The 16,427-nt window shown below is 37.8% G+C and overlaps 6 protein-coding genes across 6 annotated transcripts in view; all 6 read left to right on the plus strand.

The window, feature by feature from the left end:
• LOC125037920 overlaps positions 1-1,709 on the plus strand; it is a 10,413-nt gene extending 8,704 nt beyond the window's left edge. The window contains exons 4-5 of the mRNA XM_047631155.1: positions 818-830; positions 936-1,709. Of these exons, the coding sequence (XP_047487111.1) occupies positions 818-830; positions 936-1,709 (787 nt within the window). The remainder of the gene's footprint in view (positions 1-817; positions 831-935) is intronic.
• Positions 1,710-3,881: 2,172 nt separating this feature from the next.
• Positions 3,882-4,749, plus strand: LOC125037921 (keratin, type I cytoskeletal 10-like). The gene is made up of 2 exons (XM_047631156.1): positions 3,882-3,893; positions 4,003-4,749. The coding sequence occupies exons 1-2, from the start codon at positions 3,882-3,884 to the stop codon at positions 4,747-4,749; spliced, it is 759 nt and encodes a 252-aa protein (XP_047487112.1).
• A 2,245-nt stretch (positions 4,750-6,994) lies between these two features.
• LOC125037922 (ATP-dependent RNA helicase A-like) lies at positions 6,995-9,043 on the plus strand. The gene is made up of 4 exons (XM_047631157.1): positions 6,995-7,006; positions 7,116-7,724; positions 8,749-8,761; positions 9,033-9,043. Exons 1-4 carry the CDS (start codon positions 6,995-6,997, stop codon positions 9,041-9,043), a joined length of 645 nt encoding a protein of 214 aa, XP_047487113.1.
• Positions 9,044-9,872: 829 nt separating this feature from the next.
• Positions 9,873-10,601, plus strand: LOC125038101 (ATP-dependent RNA helicase A-like; the record flags this gene model as incomplete). Its single annotated transcript, XM_047631374.1, has 2 exons — positions 9,873-9,884; positions 9,993-10,601. Coding segments are annotated over exons 1-2 (621 nt in total), but the record flags the coding sequence as incomplete, so codon positions are not given.
• Positions 10,602-12,821: 2,220 nt separating this feature from the next.
• LOC125038098 (glycine-rich RNA-binding protein 8-like) lies at positions 12,822-13,550 on the plus strand (the record flags this gene model as incomplete). Its single annotated transcript, XM_047631371.1, has 2 exons — positions 12,822-12,833; positions 12,942-13,550. Coding segments are annotated over exons 1-2 (621 nt in total), but the record flags the coding sequence as incomplete, so codon positions are not given.
• Positions 13,551-15,671: 2,121 nt separating this feature from the next.
• LOC125038100 (translation initiation factor IF-2-like) lies at positions 15,672-16,427 on the plus strand (the record flags this gene model as incomplete). Its single annotated transcript, XM_047631373.1, has 2 exons — positions 15,672-15,683; positions 15,792-16,427. Coding segments are annotated over exons 1-2 (648 nt in total), but the record flags the coding sequence as incomplete, so codon positions are not given.

Consider the following 16,427-nt stretch of genomic DNA (forward strand, 5'->3'; position numbering starts at 1 on the left):
CATGAATATCTTGCATGCTATCAGAACATGATGAACTATAATAACTGAAAGATTCATTCATATAAAGCTAAGCTTGTGTTTTGCGCTTGCATGTGGGTGTGTGTGCATGTGTGTGTGTGTGTGCGTGTGTGTATGAGCGTTTTGTGTTTTATTAACTAGTCATGCTAAAACATTTAGCGGGTATTTTAATAGCTTTACTAAAAAGTGCATTTTCTTAAACAAAAACCTGGAGAAATCTGAATGGACTTTTTAGTGAAATTCCGTTTTGTGGTAACGGTAATCACCTGACCAATCAGCTTTGAGTTGTTTTTAATTATTCTTCAGTTACATAAAGCAGCTATTTGCAGAAAATAGAGAATCCTATAATCAGTTATTATCAGTTGGTTATATAAGCCAGAGCATAACTGAAATCATTTTTTCCTTCAAATGTATACCTTGACCTGAAATGTTTTCCAAAGTATGACTGAAGAACATAAGTAATAGGGGATAAAGGAGAATGATTGTATGTGCCTATATATATATATATATACATATATATTTATATATGCCATATATCTATGGAATATTTGTACATATATAAACACGCACATATATATGTATGTGTGTTTAAGCATAAATTACACACGTCATAATTTAACTGTATTTCATTGTCTGTTTGAAAACACATAATATTTTCCTGTATCATCATTTGAAACTATGATACGTAAAGTAAAAGAAGGGAAAGGCCTTGTAATGCTTGGCTTCATGTGTGTAGGAGGAGCAATAGGAATCGGTGTATATAAAGAGCCTCACTTGCTCGTATGATATCGACATTCAGCATGAAGCTCCTGGTGAGTAGTCTAAAGCTTCGTTTATCGTGTCTTAAGTGTAAATAATGTTCATTATATAAGGTTGATTGGGGACTAATCACTCACTGAAGCTCCTTTTCCCAATAGATTTTATTATTGGTGGCTGCTGCATCTGCTGCCCCACAAGGGTACAACCTACCCACTCCTTCTGGCCCATCGTTTAACGCCGGGGGTTGTGGCGGTGGACAAGTGCAACACGTGGATGGCAGCTGCGTCACACCTCAAGTGAACAGTCGTGTGTTCTTGTATGATGCTCCACCAAATCAAGTTTCTTCTGGCAAACCCCCGTACATTCCCAAACCTAAACTGGAACGCAATATTGTTTTCGTGAGACTTCCAGAAGCTGGTCAAGGACCAGAACCCATCGTCGTTCCTCCTCCGAGGCAACAGCACGTTTTATTCGTCCTTAACAAGCAGTCGGAACAAGGTCAACAAGTGATCGAGGTGCCAGCACCACCTCCATCGAACCCCGAAGTGTTCTTCGTGAACTACGCAGAAGGAGAGAACCCAACTCTTCCTGGTGGAGTAGACCTCCAAACAGCGCTGAGTGCTGCTTCTCAAGGTGGCGGTCAAGTCGTAGGAGGTGGTGGCGGTGGAGGTTCTGGTGGCGGCTTCGGAGGCGGATTTGGAGGTGGCAGTGGAGGTGGATTTGGAGGCGGCAGTGGAGGTGGATTTGGAGGCGGCATTGGAGGTGGATTTGGAGGCGGCAGTGGAGGTGGATTTGGCGGTGGAAGTGGAGGTGGTATCGGAGGCGGGTTTGGAGGTGGATTCGGAGGTGGATTTGGAGGCGGCAGTGGAGGTGGATCCGGTGGTGGAAGCTACAGTCCTCCAAGTCCCTCCACTCTATACAGTGGACCATAAAAAAAAATTAAAAAAAAATTGTGATGTGGAATATACATCAGTTTCAAGGTGTTACTGGAAAATATAAAGATTTTGATTTGTTACTTTATATAAATATATTACATACAATTAAGACATATATGATTGAATCCTTGCTGTTTTGTTATGAGTATATATTATCTATGTATGCATACTATTAGACTTATATATTAATGAAGGAAACATGGCATTGCTAATCTAGAAAGCAAATTGAGCAAATTATGGAATACGTTCGTTTGGCACTTAGTAATGCTACGAAGGGCACAATTTGAACAAGTCAAAAATCATGCTCTCGTGTTTCTTCACATCTAACATCCTGTGCTTAACTTAATGTTTTATAATGCCATAGTGTCCGCTAGCATTCCGTGTATCATAAAACTTCATATGGCAGAATCCACACTGAAAATTGTTTCATGCAATTCCTCATTTTCTGCGTTTAGAAACAAGGTCTGCCAGGCATTTCGTAGCGTTTGAAATCGTAGTACAAGGAAGTGCTAAACAGAACGCAACGACATTATCATTATTATCGTTGTTGTTTCTTGTCGTTTTTTTGTTCTTGTCAAATATTTAGCAGAATCCAGTAACCACGAATTATAGCAGCTAAACGTTTGCATAACGTATGCTCTTTTGGGTGTACACACGCAATGAAGGATGGCAAACACACTCATGTGCGAGCGTTTTCTTATCTTGGTCGACTCTCCACAGAGCTCTTAATTGTGAGACTTGCTTTATCTAGTTTTCTTGTGCAGGAAAACAATCTATTTGTGATCCAGGAACCAGGAAATCATAACTTAAGATAGGTGGGCGTGCATGAAAAGTATGTCGATTCAAGAGCTATGAGGAAATACACTCATGGAAAATCTTTTATTTCTCAGTGTGAATATTCGAAGACCTGTGCTTTGGGTAGCGTGGTATTGTTGATATTTTGTGGTCCTTAACACTGCCATGAAAATAATTGATAACCAAATCCAAAGAAATACCTCATATGTAATATCAGTTCATGTTAACAACGAATGGAGAAAAACTACATTATTAAAAGATAGGCTCTAAATTATATTGCAACAGTTGTTAAAACTAATATGATATGACTTCCAATCTGAATTATTGCTTATCAGAAGTATAATTCAACATTTAAAAATATGTAATGTTTCACATCACTACTAAATCTCAATCAATTTGACTTATCACAACAGTAACAACAGATGCATTTATTGGTTGATTATTAAAAAAAAAAAAAAAAAAAATATAGACATTCTGTTGTGAATATAAACTCCAAAAGGGCCTAAGAACAAGTGTAGCCTATCGACCCCACCACTTGTAAATTGACAATGTAACTCACCCTTCAATTTTCTTATTTGTATGCCTCTAATGGAAATGTCTTCCCTACGCTTGATTGATGAAGAAAAGTAAAATAAGTAATAGAGAGAAAAATTAGATTGATTGATTTAAAATTATCCGCCGCGCCAACAGCTAAGGATATTAGCGGCCAATACCTTGTGGGATTAAAATATTTAAACCGTTGGAAAATCTTTCAATAAAAAATGTTTCTTACTAAAATAAATTATTATAATATATACATATACATATATAATACTTGCACAAAATTCACATACGCTCATGTCTATTTGTATTTATGTCTATATCTGTGGCAGTATTGCATACAAATGTACAATTAATACATAAGTATTCTCTCTCTCTCTATATATATGCATTTGCATTTCATATACATATATACAAATGTGTATGTATATACATTCTTACATATATATGTATATATACACATATACATACATATACATGTGTGTGTATGTATGAATATACTTACACACAAATATAAATACATATATTTACACATGTATATATATATATATGTATGCGTGTGTGTATGCGTGTATGTGTTTATGTGTAAATAACACACTGTCACACACACACAACAAGCAAACAAACAAACAAACACATGCATCTACTGTATGTCATATTTTAATTTCGTTTCGTTGTCTAACATAATATATATATATATATATATATATATATATATATTTGAATTTACGATTCGTAAAGTAAAGAAGAGAAAGGCCTTGTAAGTGTAGGAGGAGCAATAGCAATCGGTGTATATAAAGAGCGTCACTTGCTCGTATGATATCGACATTCAGCATGAAGCTCTTGGTGAGTAGTCCTAAACTTCGTGTTTCGTGTCTTCGTAAGCGCGAATGACATTGAATGTATAAGATTGATTGGGGACGAATCACTCACTTCTGCTTCTCTTTTCTAACAGATCTTATTATTGGTGGCTGCTGCATCTGCTGCCCCACAAGGGTACAACCTACCCACTCCTTGTGGCAGTGGACAAGTGCGACACGTGGATGGCAGCTGCGTCACACCTCAAGTGAACAGTCGTGTGTTCTTGTATGATGCGCCGCCAAATCAAGTTTCTTCTGGCAAACCCCCGTACATTCCCAAACCTAAACTGGAACGTAATATTGTTTTCGTGAGACTTCCTGAAGCTGGTCAAGGACCAGAACCCATCGTCGTTCCTCCTCCGAGGCAACAACACGTTTTGTTCGTCCTTAACAAGCAGTCGGAACAAGGTCAACAAGTGATCGAGGTGCCAGCGCAACCACCAGCGGATCCTGAAGTGTTCTTCGTGAACTACGCAGAAGGAGAGAACCCAACTCTTCCTGGTGGAGTAGACCTCCAAACAGCGCTGAGTGCTGCTTCTCAAGGTGGCGGTCAAGTCGTAGGAGGTGGCGGCGGTGGAGGTTCTGGTGGCGGCATCGGAGGCGGATTTGGAGGTGGAAGTGGAGGTGGATTTGGAGGCGGCAGTGGAGGTGGATTTGGAGGCGGCAGTGGAGGTGGATTTGGAGGCGGCAGTGGAGGTGGATTTGGCGGTGGAAGTGGAGGTGGTATCGGAGGCGGGTTTGGGGGTGGATTCGGAGGTGGATTTGGAGGCGGCAGTGGAGGTGGATCCGGTGGTGGAAGCTACAGTCCTCCAAGTCCCTCCACTCTATACAGTGGACCATAAACAATTTTTTTTTTGTGATGTGGAATATACATCAGTTTCAGGGTGTTACTGGAAAATATAAAGATTTTGATTTGTTACTTTATATAAATATATTACATACAATTAAGACATATATGATTGAATCCTTGCTGTTTTGTTATGAGTATATATTATCTATATGCATACTATTATACTTATATATTTATAAAGGAAACATGGCATCGCTAATCTAGAAAGCAAATTGAGCAAATTTTGGAATACGTTCGTTTGGCACTTAGTGATGCTACGAAGGGCACAATTTGAACAAGTCAAAAATCGTGCTCTCGTGTTATTTCACATCTAACATCCTGTGCTTAACTTAATGTTATATAATGCCATAGTGTCCGCTAGCATTCCGTGTATCATAAAACTTCATATGGCAGAATCCACACTGAAAAATGTTTCATGCAATTCCTCATTTTCTGCGTTTAAAAACAATGTCTGCTAGGCATCTCGTAGCGTTTGAAATCGTAGTACAAGGAAGTGCTAAACAGAACGCAACGACATTATCATTATTATCGCTGTTGTTTCATGTCGTTTTTTTGTTCTTGTCAAATATTTAGCAGAATCCAGTAACCACGAATTATAGCAGCTAAACGTTTGCATAACGTATGCTCTTTTGGATGTACACACGCAATAAAGGCTGGCAAACACACTCATGTGCGCGCGTTTTCTTATCTTGGTCGACTCTCCACAGAGCTCCTAGTTGTGAGACTTGCTTTATCTAGTTTTCTTGGGCAGGAAAATAATATATTTGTGATCCAGGAACCAGGAAATCCTAACTTAAGAAAGGTGGGCGTGCATGAAAAGTGTGTCGATTCAAGAACGCTATGAGAAAATACACTCATGGAAAATCTTTTATTTCTCAGTGTGAATATTCGAAGACCTGTGCTTTGGGTAGCGTGGTATTGTTGATATTTTGTGGTCCTTAACACTGCCATGAAAATAATTGATAACCAAATCCAAAGAAATACCTCATATGTAATATCAGTTCATGTTAACAACGAATGGAGAAAAACTGCATTATTAAAAGATAGGCTCTAAATTATATTGCAACAGTTGTTAAAACTAATATGGCATGACTTCCAATCTGAATTATTGTTTATCAAAAGTATAATTCAACATTTAAAAATATGTAATTTCTCACATCACTACTAAATCTCAATCAATTTGACTTATCACAATAGTAACAACAGATGCATTTATCGGTTGATTATTTACATTTTTTTTTTTAAATAAATTCTGTTGTAAATATAAACTCCAAAAGGGCCTAAGAACAAGTGTAGCCTTTCGAACCCACTACTTGTAAATTGACAATGTAACTAACCCTTATTTTTTTCTTATTTGTATGCCTCTAATGGAAATGTCTTCCCTACGCTTGATTGATGAAAAAAAGTAAAATATGTAATAGAGAGAAAAATTAGATTGATTGATTTAAAATTATCTGGCGCGCCAACAGCTAAGGATATTAGCGGCCAATACCTTGTGGGATTAAAATGTTAAAATATTTAAACCGTTGGAAAATCTTTCAAAAAAAAAAAAAAATGTTTCCTACTAAAATAAATAAATGAATATAATATATACATATACATATATAATACTTGCACAAAATTCACATACGCTCATGTCTATTTGTATTTATGTCTATATCTGTGGCAGCATTGCATACAAATGTACAATTAATACATAAGTATTCTCTATCTCTCTCTATATATATATGCATTTGCATTTCATATACATATATACAAATGTGTATGTATATACATTCTTACATATAAGTACATACATACATATATGTACATATGTATATATACACATATACATACATATACAAGTGTGTGTATGTATGAATATACTTACACACAAATATAGATATATGTATAAACACATGTATATATATATATATATATATATATATATATATATATATATATATATATATGTGTGTGTGTGTGTGTGCGTTTGTGTGTGTGTATGCGTGTATGTGTTTAAGTATAAATAACACACTGTCACACACACACAACAAGCAAACAAACAAACAGACACATGCATCTACTGTATGTCATATTTTAATTTCGTTTCGTTGTCTAACTTAATATATATATATATATATTTGAAATTACGATTCGTAAAGTAAAGAAGAGAAAGGCCTTGTAAGTGTAGGAGGAGCAATAGCAATCGGTGTATATAAAGAGCGTCACTTGCTCGTATGATATCGACATTCAGCATGAAGCTCCTGGTGAGTAGTCCTAAACTTCGTGTTTCGTGTCTTCGTAAGCGCGAATGACATTGAATGTATAAGATTGATTGGGGACGAATCACTCACTTCTGCTTCTCTTTTCTAACAGATCATATTATTGGTGGCTGCTGCATCTGCTGCCCCACAAGGGTACAACCTACCCACTCCTTGTGGCAGTGGACAAGTGCGACACGTGGATGGCAGCTGTGTTACACCTCAAGTGAACAGTCGTGTGTTCTTGTATGATGCTCCGCCAAATCAAGTTTCTTCTGGCAAACCCCCGTACATTCCCAAACCTAAACTGGAACGCAATATTGTTTTCGTGAGACTTCCTGAAGCTGGTCAAGGACCAGAACCCATCGTCGTTCCTCCTCCGAGGCAACAACACGTTTTGTTCGTCCTTAACAAGCAGTCGGAACAAGGTCAACAAGTGATCGAGGTGCCAGCGCAGCCACCAGCGGATCCTGAAGTGTTCTTCGTGAACTACGCAGAAGGCGAGAACCCAACTCTTCCTGGTGGAGTAGACCTCCAAACAGCGCTGAGTGCTGCTTCTCAAGGTGGCGGTCAAGTCGTAGGAGGTGGTGGCGGTGGAGGTTCTGGTGGCGGCATCGGAGGTGGATTTGGAGGCGGCAGTGGAAGTGGATTTGGAGGCGGCAGTGGAGGTGGATTTGGAGGCGGCAGTGGAGGTGGATTTGGAGGCGGCAGTGGAGGCGGATTTGGAGGCGGCAGTGGAGGTGGATTTGGAGGCGGCAGCGGAGGCGGATTTGGAGGTGGAATTGGAGGCGGCAGTGGAGGTGGATCCGGTGGTGGAAGCTACAGTCCTCCAAGTCCCTCCACTCTATACAGTGGACCATAAACGGCAAACACATTTCTGTGATTTAAAATATGTTGATACTAGAAAATCATTAGATTTTGTTACTATTTATCGATAAATACAAGATTATATAAAATGAAGACGGATATATGATTAAATACCTCTTGTTGTTTCTTGATTGTTACTGCTTTCTCTTTCTACTTATCGTCAAATAATATTTAACAGAATCAAGTAACCACGTAGAACAAAACTAAACATTTGCATAACGTATGCTGTTTTGGGAGTACACACACGCAGTAAAGGCTGGCAAACACACATGCACGCTCGTTTTCTGGACTTGTCATGGGATTTGCTTATTTCTTGTACAGGGAAATAATCTATCTTTGATACAGAAACCAGCAAATTGTCTTCATATCTCAAGAAAGGCGGACATGCATGAAAAGTATGTTAATTCATGAACCAACATGAGAGAGCAATGATGACTAGCTTATCCAGCATGTGCATGTTTTTGTACATGTGGAGCTACGAGTATATCTTTATAAGTGCACAAGATATAGCACTATTACAGTAATATATAGATTGCTAGAACTTGTATATTTTCATTCATCAATATGGGGAAACAGGATATTTTTATTTATTTATTTATTTATCATTATCATTTTTTTAGTGTTATGATCACGCTAATCGAATTGATTTTAATTATTATTCAAAGAGATAAATCAGTGATTCATAGGGATGAGGAAAACCTATAATTTGTTACTTTAGTTGTCTTTAATAAAAGTTTACATATGCCAAAGCATGATTTTAAAAAAATCCTGATTTATTGTGAGTAACTGGAACGGAGAAATGATAAGGTATATTAAAATGGCAACGCAATGTGAAACTATACCATGGATTTGTTTTTATTTGTCAATGTGAATATCAAAAGACCTATGCTCTGGGTACAGTGATAGAGTTGATAAATTGTGGACCTTAAGTTTACCATGAAAATAACTGGTAATCACATCCAAACAAATATCTTATACATAGTATCAATTCTTGTTTATAAAGAAAGAAGGAACATATCCAATATATATATATATATATATATATATATATGTATGTATAAACAAGCTCTAAATTATAGTACAACAGATGGTAAACCTGATATGATTGGGATTTCCAATTTAAATTAGTACTTTCATAACTGTAATTTAACATGTAATATTTCAGATCAGTACTAAAGCTCAATCAGTTTGACTTACCCCTGCAGTAACAAGAGATGCAGTTATCGGTTGATTATTTTCAAATTATTAATGATATTCTATTGTAAATACACACTCCAACAAGGCATAAGAATTTCTTCTCTATCCTGTATCAATTAGTGTAGCCCATCGAACTCACCCTTTGTAAATTAACAACTTAACTCACTGTTTAATTTTCTTTTTCATTAATATGTCTCGAATTGAAATATCTTGCCTAAGCTTGATTGAGGAAGAACATACGTAAGATAAGTAAGTGTAAGTGTATCACAATTCACCTGTGTTTGTATGTATGTATGTATGTATGTATGTATGTATGTATGTATGTATGTATGTATATATATATATATATATATATAGAGAGAGAGAGAGAGATAGAGAGAGAGACATATTGCATTCATATGTGTACATATATATACACAAATAGATTTAAAAATATGTGTACACACAAATATATATACATATATATACATACACACACACACACATATATATGTGTGTGTGTGTATGTGTGTATGTATGAGTATGCTTTAAGCACACACACACACACACACACACACACACACACACACACACACACACACACACAAACACACACATACACACTACACTGATGCACTATATGTCATTCTAACTTTGTTCTGCTCTCTATTTGAAAACATATTTTCTTTATCATCATTTGAAACTATGATTCGTAAAATAAGGGAGAAGGGAAAGGTCTTGTGACGTTTGCCTCCGTGTGTGTAGGAGGAGCAATAGCAGTCGGTGTATATAAAGAGCGTCACTTGCTCGTATCATATCGACATTCAATATGAAGCTCCTGGTGAGTATTCCAAAACCTCGTGTTTCGTGTCTTCTTAAGTATGAAAAACATTCACTATATGAGGTTGATTGGGGACAAATCACTCACTGAAGCTCCTTTTCCCAATAGATTTTATCGTTGGTGGCTGCTGTATCTGCTGCCCAACAAGGGTACAATCTACCCACTCCTTGTGGCAGTGGACAAGTGCGACACGTGGATGGCAGCTGCGTCACACCTCAAGTGAACAGTCGTGTGTTCTTGTATGATGTGCCGCCAAATCAAGCTTCTTCCAGTCGGCCAGCGTACGTTCCAAAACCTAAACTTGAACGTAATATTGTTTTCGTGAGACTTCCTGAAGCTGGTCAAGGACCAGAACCCATCGTCGTTCCTCCTCCGAGGCAACAACACGTTTTGTTCGTGCTTAACAAGCAGTCGGAACAAGGTCAACAAGTGATCGAGGTGCCAGCGCAACCACCAGCGGATCCTGAAGTGTTCTTCGTGAACTACGCAGAAGGAGAGAACCCAACTCTTCCGGGAGGAGTAGACCTCCAAACAGCGCTGAGTGCTGCGTCTCAAGGTGGCGGTCAAGTCGTAGGAGGTGGTGGCGGTGGAGGTTCTGGTGGCGGCATCGGAGGCGGATTTGGAGGTGGTATCGGAGGTGGATTTGGAGGTGGTATCGGAGGTGGATTTGGAGGCGGCAGTGGAGGTGGATTCGGAGGCGGCAGCGGAGGCGGATTTGGAGGTGGAATTGGAGGCGGTAGTGGAGGTGGTTTTGGAGGCGGCAGTGGAGGTGGATCCGGTGGTGGAAGCTACAGTCCTCCAAGTCCCTCCACTCTATACAGTGGACCATAAACGGCAAACACATTTCTGTGATTTAAAATATGTTGATACTAGAAAATCGGAGGAATTAGATTTTGTTACTATTTATAGATAAATAAAAGAGTATATACAATGAAGACAGATATATGATTAAATACCTATTGTTTAATTATATACATCATCTATTAGTATTTGATTTTCTTTACATACGTGTAAAGAATTGCGATCTTTCTAGTCTGGAAAAGTAAATGAGCAAATTAATACAAGCAAAAACACAAATATCCAGACATTATTTTTTATCATTATCATCATCATTATTGTTGTTTCTTGTCTGTAGCCGTTTTCTCTCTCTGCTTCTCACCAAATAATATTTAGCAGAATCAAGTAAACACGTAGAATAAAACTAAACGTTTGCATAACGCATGCTGTTTTGGAAATACACGCAGTAAAGGCTGGTAAATGAACATGCACGCGTATTTTCTGATCTTGTCATGGAATTTGCCTATTTCTTGTGCAGGGAAATAGTTTATCTGTGATCTAGAAACCAGTAAAATGTCTTTGTATCTCAAGAAAGGCGGACGTGCATGAAAAGCAAGTTAATTCATGAATCGACATGGGAGACCAATGATGACTCGCTTCGCCGGCATGTGCATGTTTATATATATTTGGAGCTACGAGTATATTTTTATAAGTACAAAAGAGTATAGTACAATTACAATAATATATAGCTTGCTAAAACTTATTTACATGCATTAGTATGGGGAAACTTTTTTTTTTTTTTTTTTTTTTTTTTTTTTTTTTTGTGAAATTCCGCGTTGCTTTTTCAGTAATGACCACGCTAGTCGAAGAGATTTTTCATTATTATTCAATGAGATAAATCAGTGAGTCACAGGAAAGAGGGAAACCTATAGTTTGTTACTTTAGTTGTCTTCAATATAGGTTTACATATGCCAAAGAATGATTTTTTAAATATTCTGATTTATTGTAAGTACCTGGAACGGAGAAATGATAAGGGTTATTGAAATGACAACACAATGTGGAATTACATTATAGATTTGTTTTTATTTTTCATTTTGATTACCAAAAGACCTATGATGTGGGCACAGTGAAAAAGGTGGTAATTTATGGACCTTAATGAAAATAATTGGTAGTCAAGCCCAAACTAATATATTATATATAGTATCAGTTCTTGTTTACAAAGAAAGAGGGAACATCTCCATTATATAAAATCAGGCTCGAGATTATAGTACAACAGATGGTAAACCTGATAAGATTGTGATTTCTAATTTAAATTATTACTTATTATAACTGTATTTCAGCATTTAAAAACAATAATGTTTCATATCAGTACTATAGCTGAATCAGTATGACTTACCCCTGCAGTAACAAGAGATGCAGTTATCGGTTGATTATTTTCAGATTATTATTGATATTATGTTGTAAATACACATTCCAACAAGGCATAAGAATTTCTTCTCTATCCTGTATCAATTAGTGTAGCCCATCGAGCTCACCATTTGTAAATTACCAATATAACTCACTGGTTCCATTTCTTTCTCATTATTATGCCTCGAATTGAAATGTTTTGCCTAAGCTTGATTGGTGAAGAACATACGTGAGATAATTAACAAAGGAAAAAAGAAACATCTTAAGTGAATCACTTGCACACAATTCACCTGTGTACACATTTATTTGTATTTGTGTATCTCTCTCTATATATTTTTGTGGATATGTATATAGAGACATACGGCATTTATGTGTGTACATATATATAAATAGATAACAATAATATATATGTGTACATACACACGCATATATAAACATATACATATATATGTAAATATACATATATATATGTGTGTGGGTGTGTGTATGTATGATTGTGTTTCAAGTATAAACACACACACACACACACACACACACACACACAAACTACACTGATGCACTATATGTCTTTCTAACTTTGTTCTGCTCTCTTTCTGAAAACATATTTTTCTTTATCATCATTTGAAACTATGATTCGTAAAATAAGGGAGAAGGGAAAGGTCTTGTGACGTTTGCCTCCGTGTGTGTAGGAGGAGCAATAGGAATCGAGGTATATAAAGAGCGTCACTTGCTCGTATCATATCGACATTCAACATGAAACTCTTGGTGAGTATTCCAAAGCCTCGTGTTTCGTGTCTTCTTAAGTATGAAAAACATTCACTATATGAGGTTGATTGGGGACTAATCACTCACTGAAGCTCCTTTTCCCAATAGATTTTATCGTTGGTGGCTGCTGTATCTGCTGCCCCACAAGGGTACAACCTACCCACTCCTTGTGGCAGTGGACAAGTGCGACACGTGGATGGCAGCTGCGTCACACCTCAAGTGAACAGTCGTGTGTTCTTGTATGATGTGCCGCCAAATCAAGCTTCTTCCAGTCGGCCAGCGTACGTTCCAAAACCTAAACTTGAACGTAATATTGTTTTCGTGAGACTTCCTGAAGCTGGTCAAGGACCAGAACCCATCGTCGTTCCTCCTCCGAGGCAACAACACGTTTTGTTTGTGCTTAACAAGCAGTCGGAACAAGGTCAACAAGTGATCGAGGTGCCAGCGCAACCACCAGCGGATCCTGAAGTGTTCTTCGTGAACTACGCAGAAGGAGAGAACCCAACTCTTCCGGGAGGAGTAGACCTCCAAACAGCGCTGAGTGCTGCTTCTCAAGGTGGCGGTCAAGTCGTAGGAGGTGGTGGCGGTGGAGGTTCTGGTGGCGGCATCGGAGGCGGATTTGGAGGTGGATTTGGAGGCGGCAGTGGAGGTGGATTCGGAGGCGGCAGCGGAGGCGGATTTGGAGGTGGAATTGGAGGCGGTAGTGGAGGTGGATTTGGAGGCGGCAGCGGAGGTGGAATTGGAGGCGGCAGTGGAGGTGGATCCGGTGGTGGAAGCTACAGTCCTCCAAGTCCCTCCACTCTATACAGTGGACCATAAACGGCAAACACATTTCTGTGATTTAAAATATGTTGATACTAGAAAATCTGAATGAGATTTTGTTACTATTTATAGATAAATACAAGAGTATATACAATGAAGACAGATATATGATTAAATACCTATTGTTAAGTTATATACATTATCTATTAGTATTTGATTTTCTTTACATACGTGTAAAAGAATTGTGATCTTTCTAGTCTGGAAAAGTATATGAGCAAATTAATATAAGCAAAAACACAAATATCCAGACATTATTTTTTTATCATTATCATCATCATTATTGTTGTTTCTTGTCTGTAGCCGTTTTCTCTTTCTGCTTCTCACCAAATAATATTTAGCAGAATCAAGTAACCACGTAGAATAAAACTAAAAGTTTGCATAACGCATGCTGTTTTGGAAATACACGCAGTAAAGGCTGGTAAATGAATATGTACGCGTATTTTCTGATCTTGTCATGGAATTTGCCTATTTCTTGTGCAGGGAAATAGTATATCTGTGATCTAGAAACCAGTAAAATGTCTTTGTATCTCAAGAAAGGCGGACGTGCATGAAAAGCAAGTTAATTCATGAATCGACATGGGAGACCAATGATGACTCGCTTCGCCGGCATGTGCATGTTTATATATATTTGGAGCTACGAGTATCTTTAAAAGTACACAAGAGTATAGTACAATTACAATAATATATAGCTTGCTAATACTTATTTACATGCATTAATATGGGGAAACATTTTTTTTTTTTTTTTTTTTTTTTTTTTTTTTTGTGAAATTCCTCGTTGCTTTTTCAGTAATGACCACGCTAGTCGAAGATATTTTTCATTATCAATCAATGAGATAAATCACTGAGTCACAGGAAAGAGGGAAACCTATAATTTGTTACTTTAGTTGTCTTCAATATAGGTACATATGCCAAAGCATGATTTTTAAAATATTCTGATTTATTGTAAGTACCTGGAACGGAGAAATTATAAGGGTTATTGAAAGGACAACGCAATCTGAAATTATATTATAGATTTGTGTTATTTTTCATTTTGATTACCAAAAGACCTATGATGTGGGCACAGTGAAAAAGGTGGTAATTTATGGATCTTAATGAAAATAATTGGCAGTCAAGCCCAAACTAATATATTATATATAGTATCAGTTCTTGTTTACAAAGAAAGAGGAAACATCTCCATTATATAAAATCAGGCTCGAAATTATAGTACAACAGATGGTAAACCTGATAAGATTGTGATTTCTAATTTAAATTATTACTTATTATAACTGTAATTCATCATTTAAAAAATGTGATGTTTCATATCAGTACTAGAGCTGAATCAGTATGACTTACCCATGCAGTAACAAGAGATGCAGTTATCGGTTGATTATTTTCAGATTATTACTGATAAATAAATTAACAACATAACTCACTGGTTCCATTTCTTTCTCATTTGTATACCTCGAATTGAAATGTTTTGCCTAAGCTTGATTGGTGAAGAACATACGCAAGATAAATAACAAAGGAAAACAAATAAAGGTTGTAAGTGTATCACTTGCACACAATTCACTTCTGTAAACATTTATTTGTATTTGTGTATCTCTCGCTATATATATGTGTGTGTAGGTATATATGTATGTATATAGAGACATACTGCATATTTGTGTATATATATATACACACAAGTAGATACAAAAAATATATGTGTACATACACACGCATATATATATATATATATATATATATATATATGAAAATATGCATATGTGTGTGTGTGGGTGCGTGTATGTATGAATGTGTTTCAAGTATAAACACACACACACACACACACTACACTGATACACTCTATATCATTCTAACTTTGTCCCGCTGTATTTCTGAAAACATATTTTTCTTTATCATCATATGAAACTATGATTCGTAAAATAAGGGAGAAGGGAAAGGCCTTGTGACGTTTGCCTCCGTGTGAGTAGGAGGAGCAATAGCAGTCGGTGTATATAAAGAGCGTCACTTGCTCGTATCATATCGACATTCAACATGAAGCTCCTGGTGAGTATTCCAAAGCCTCGTGTTTCGTGTCTTCTTAAGTATGAGAAACATTAACTATATGAGGTTGATTGGGGACAAATCACTCACTGAAGCTCCTTTTCCCAATAGATTTTATTATTGGTGGCTGCTGCATCTGCTGCCCCACAAGGGTACAACCTACCCACTCCTTCTGGCCCATCGTTTAACGCCGGGGGTTGTGGCGGTGGACAAGTGCAACACGTGGATGGCAGCTGCGTCACACCTCAAGTGAACAGTCGTGTATTCTTGTATGATGTGCCGCCAAATCAAGCTTCTTCCAGTCGGCCAGCGTACGTTCCAAAACCTAAACTTGAACGTAATATTGTTTTCGTGAGACTTCCTGAAGCTGGTCAAGGACCAGAACCCATCGTCGTTCCTCCTCCGAGGCAACAACACGTTTTGTTCGTCCTTAACAAGCAGTCGGAACAAGGTCAACAAGTGATCGAGGTGCCAGCGCAACCACCAGCGGATCCTGAAGTGTTCTTCGTGAACTACGCAGAAGGAGAGAACCCAACTCTTCCTGGTGGAGTAGACCTCCAAACAGCGCTGAGTGCTGCTTCTCAAGGTGGCGGTCAAGTCGTAGGAGGTGGTGGCGGTGGAGGTTCTGGTGGCGGCATCGGAGGCGGATTTGGAGGTGGTATCGGAGGTGGATTTGGAGGCGGCAGTGGAGGTGGATTTGGAGGCGGCAGCGGAGGCGGATTTGGAGGTGGAATTGGAGGCGGTAGT

The sequence above is a fragment of the Penaeus chinensis genome, chromosome 24 (assembly GCF_019202785.1).
Source record: "Penaeus chinensis breed Huanghai No. 1 chromosome 24, ASM1920278v2, whole genome shotgun sequence".
Lineage (NCBI taxonomy): Eukaryota > Metazoa > Arthropoda > Malacostraca > Decapoda > Penaeidae > Penaeus > Penaeus chinensis.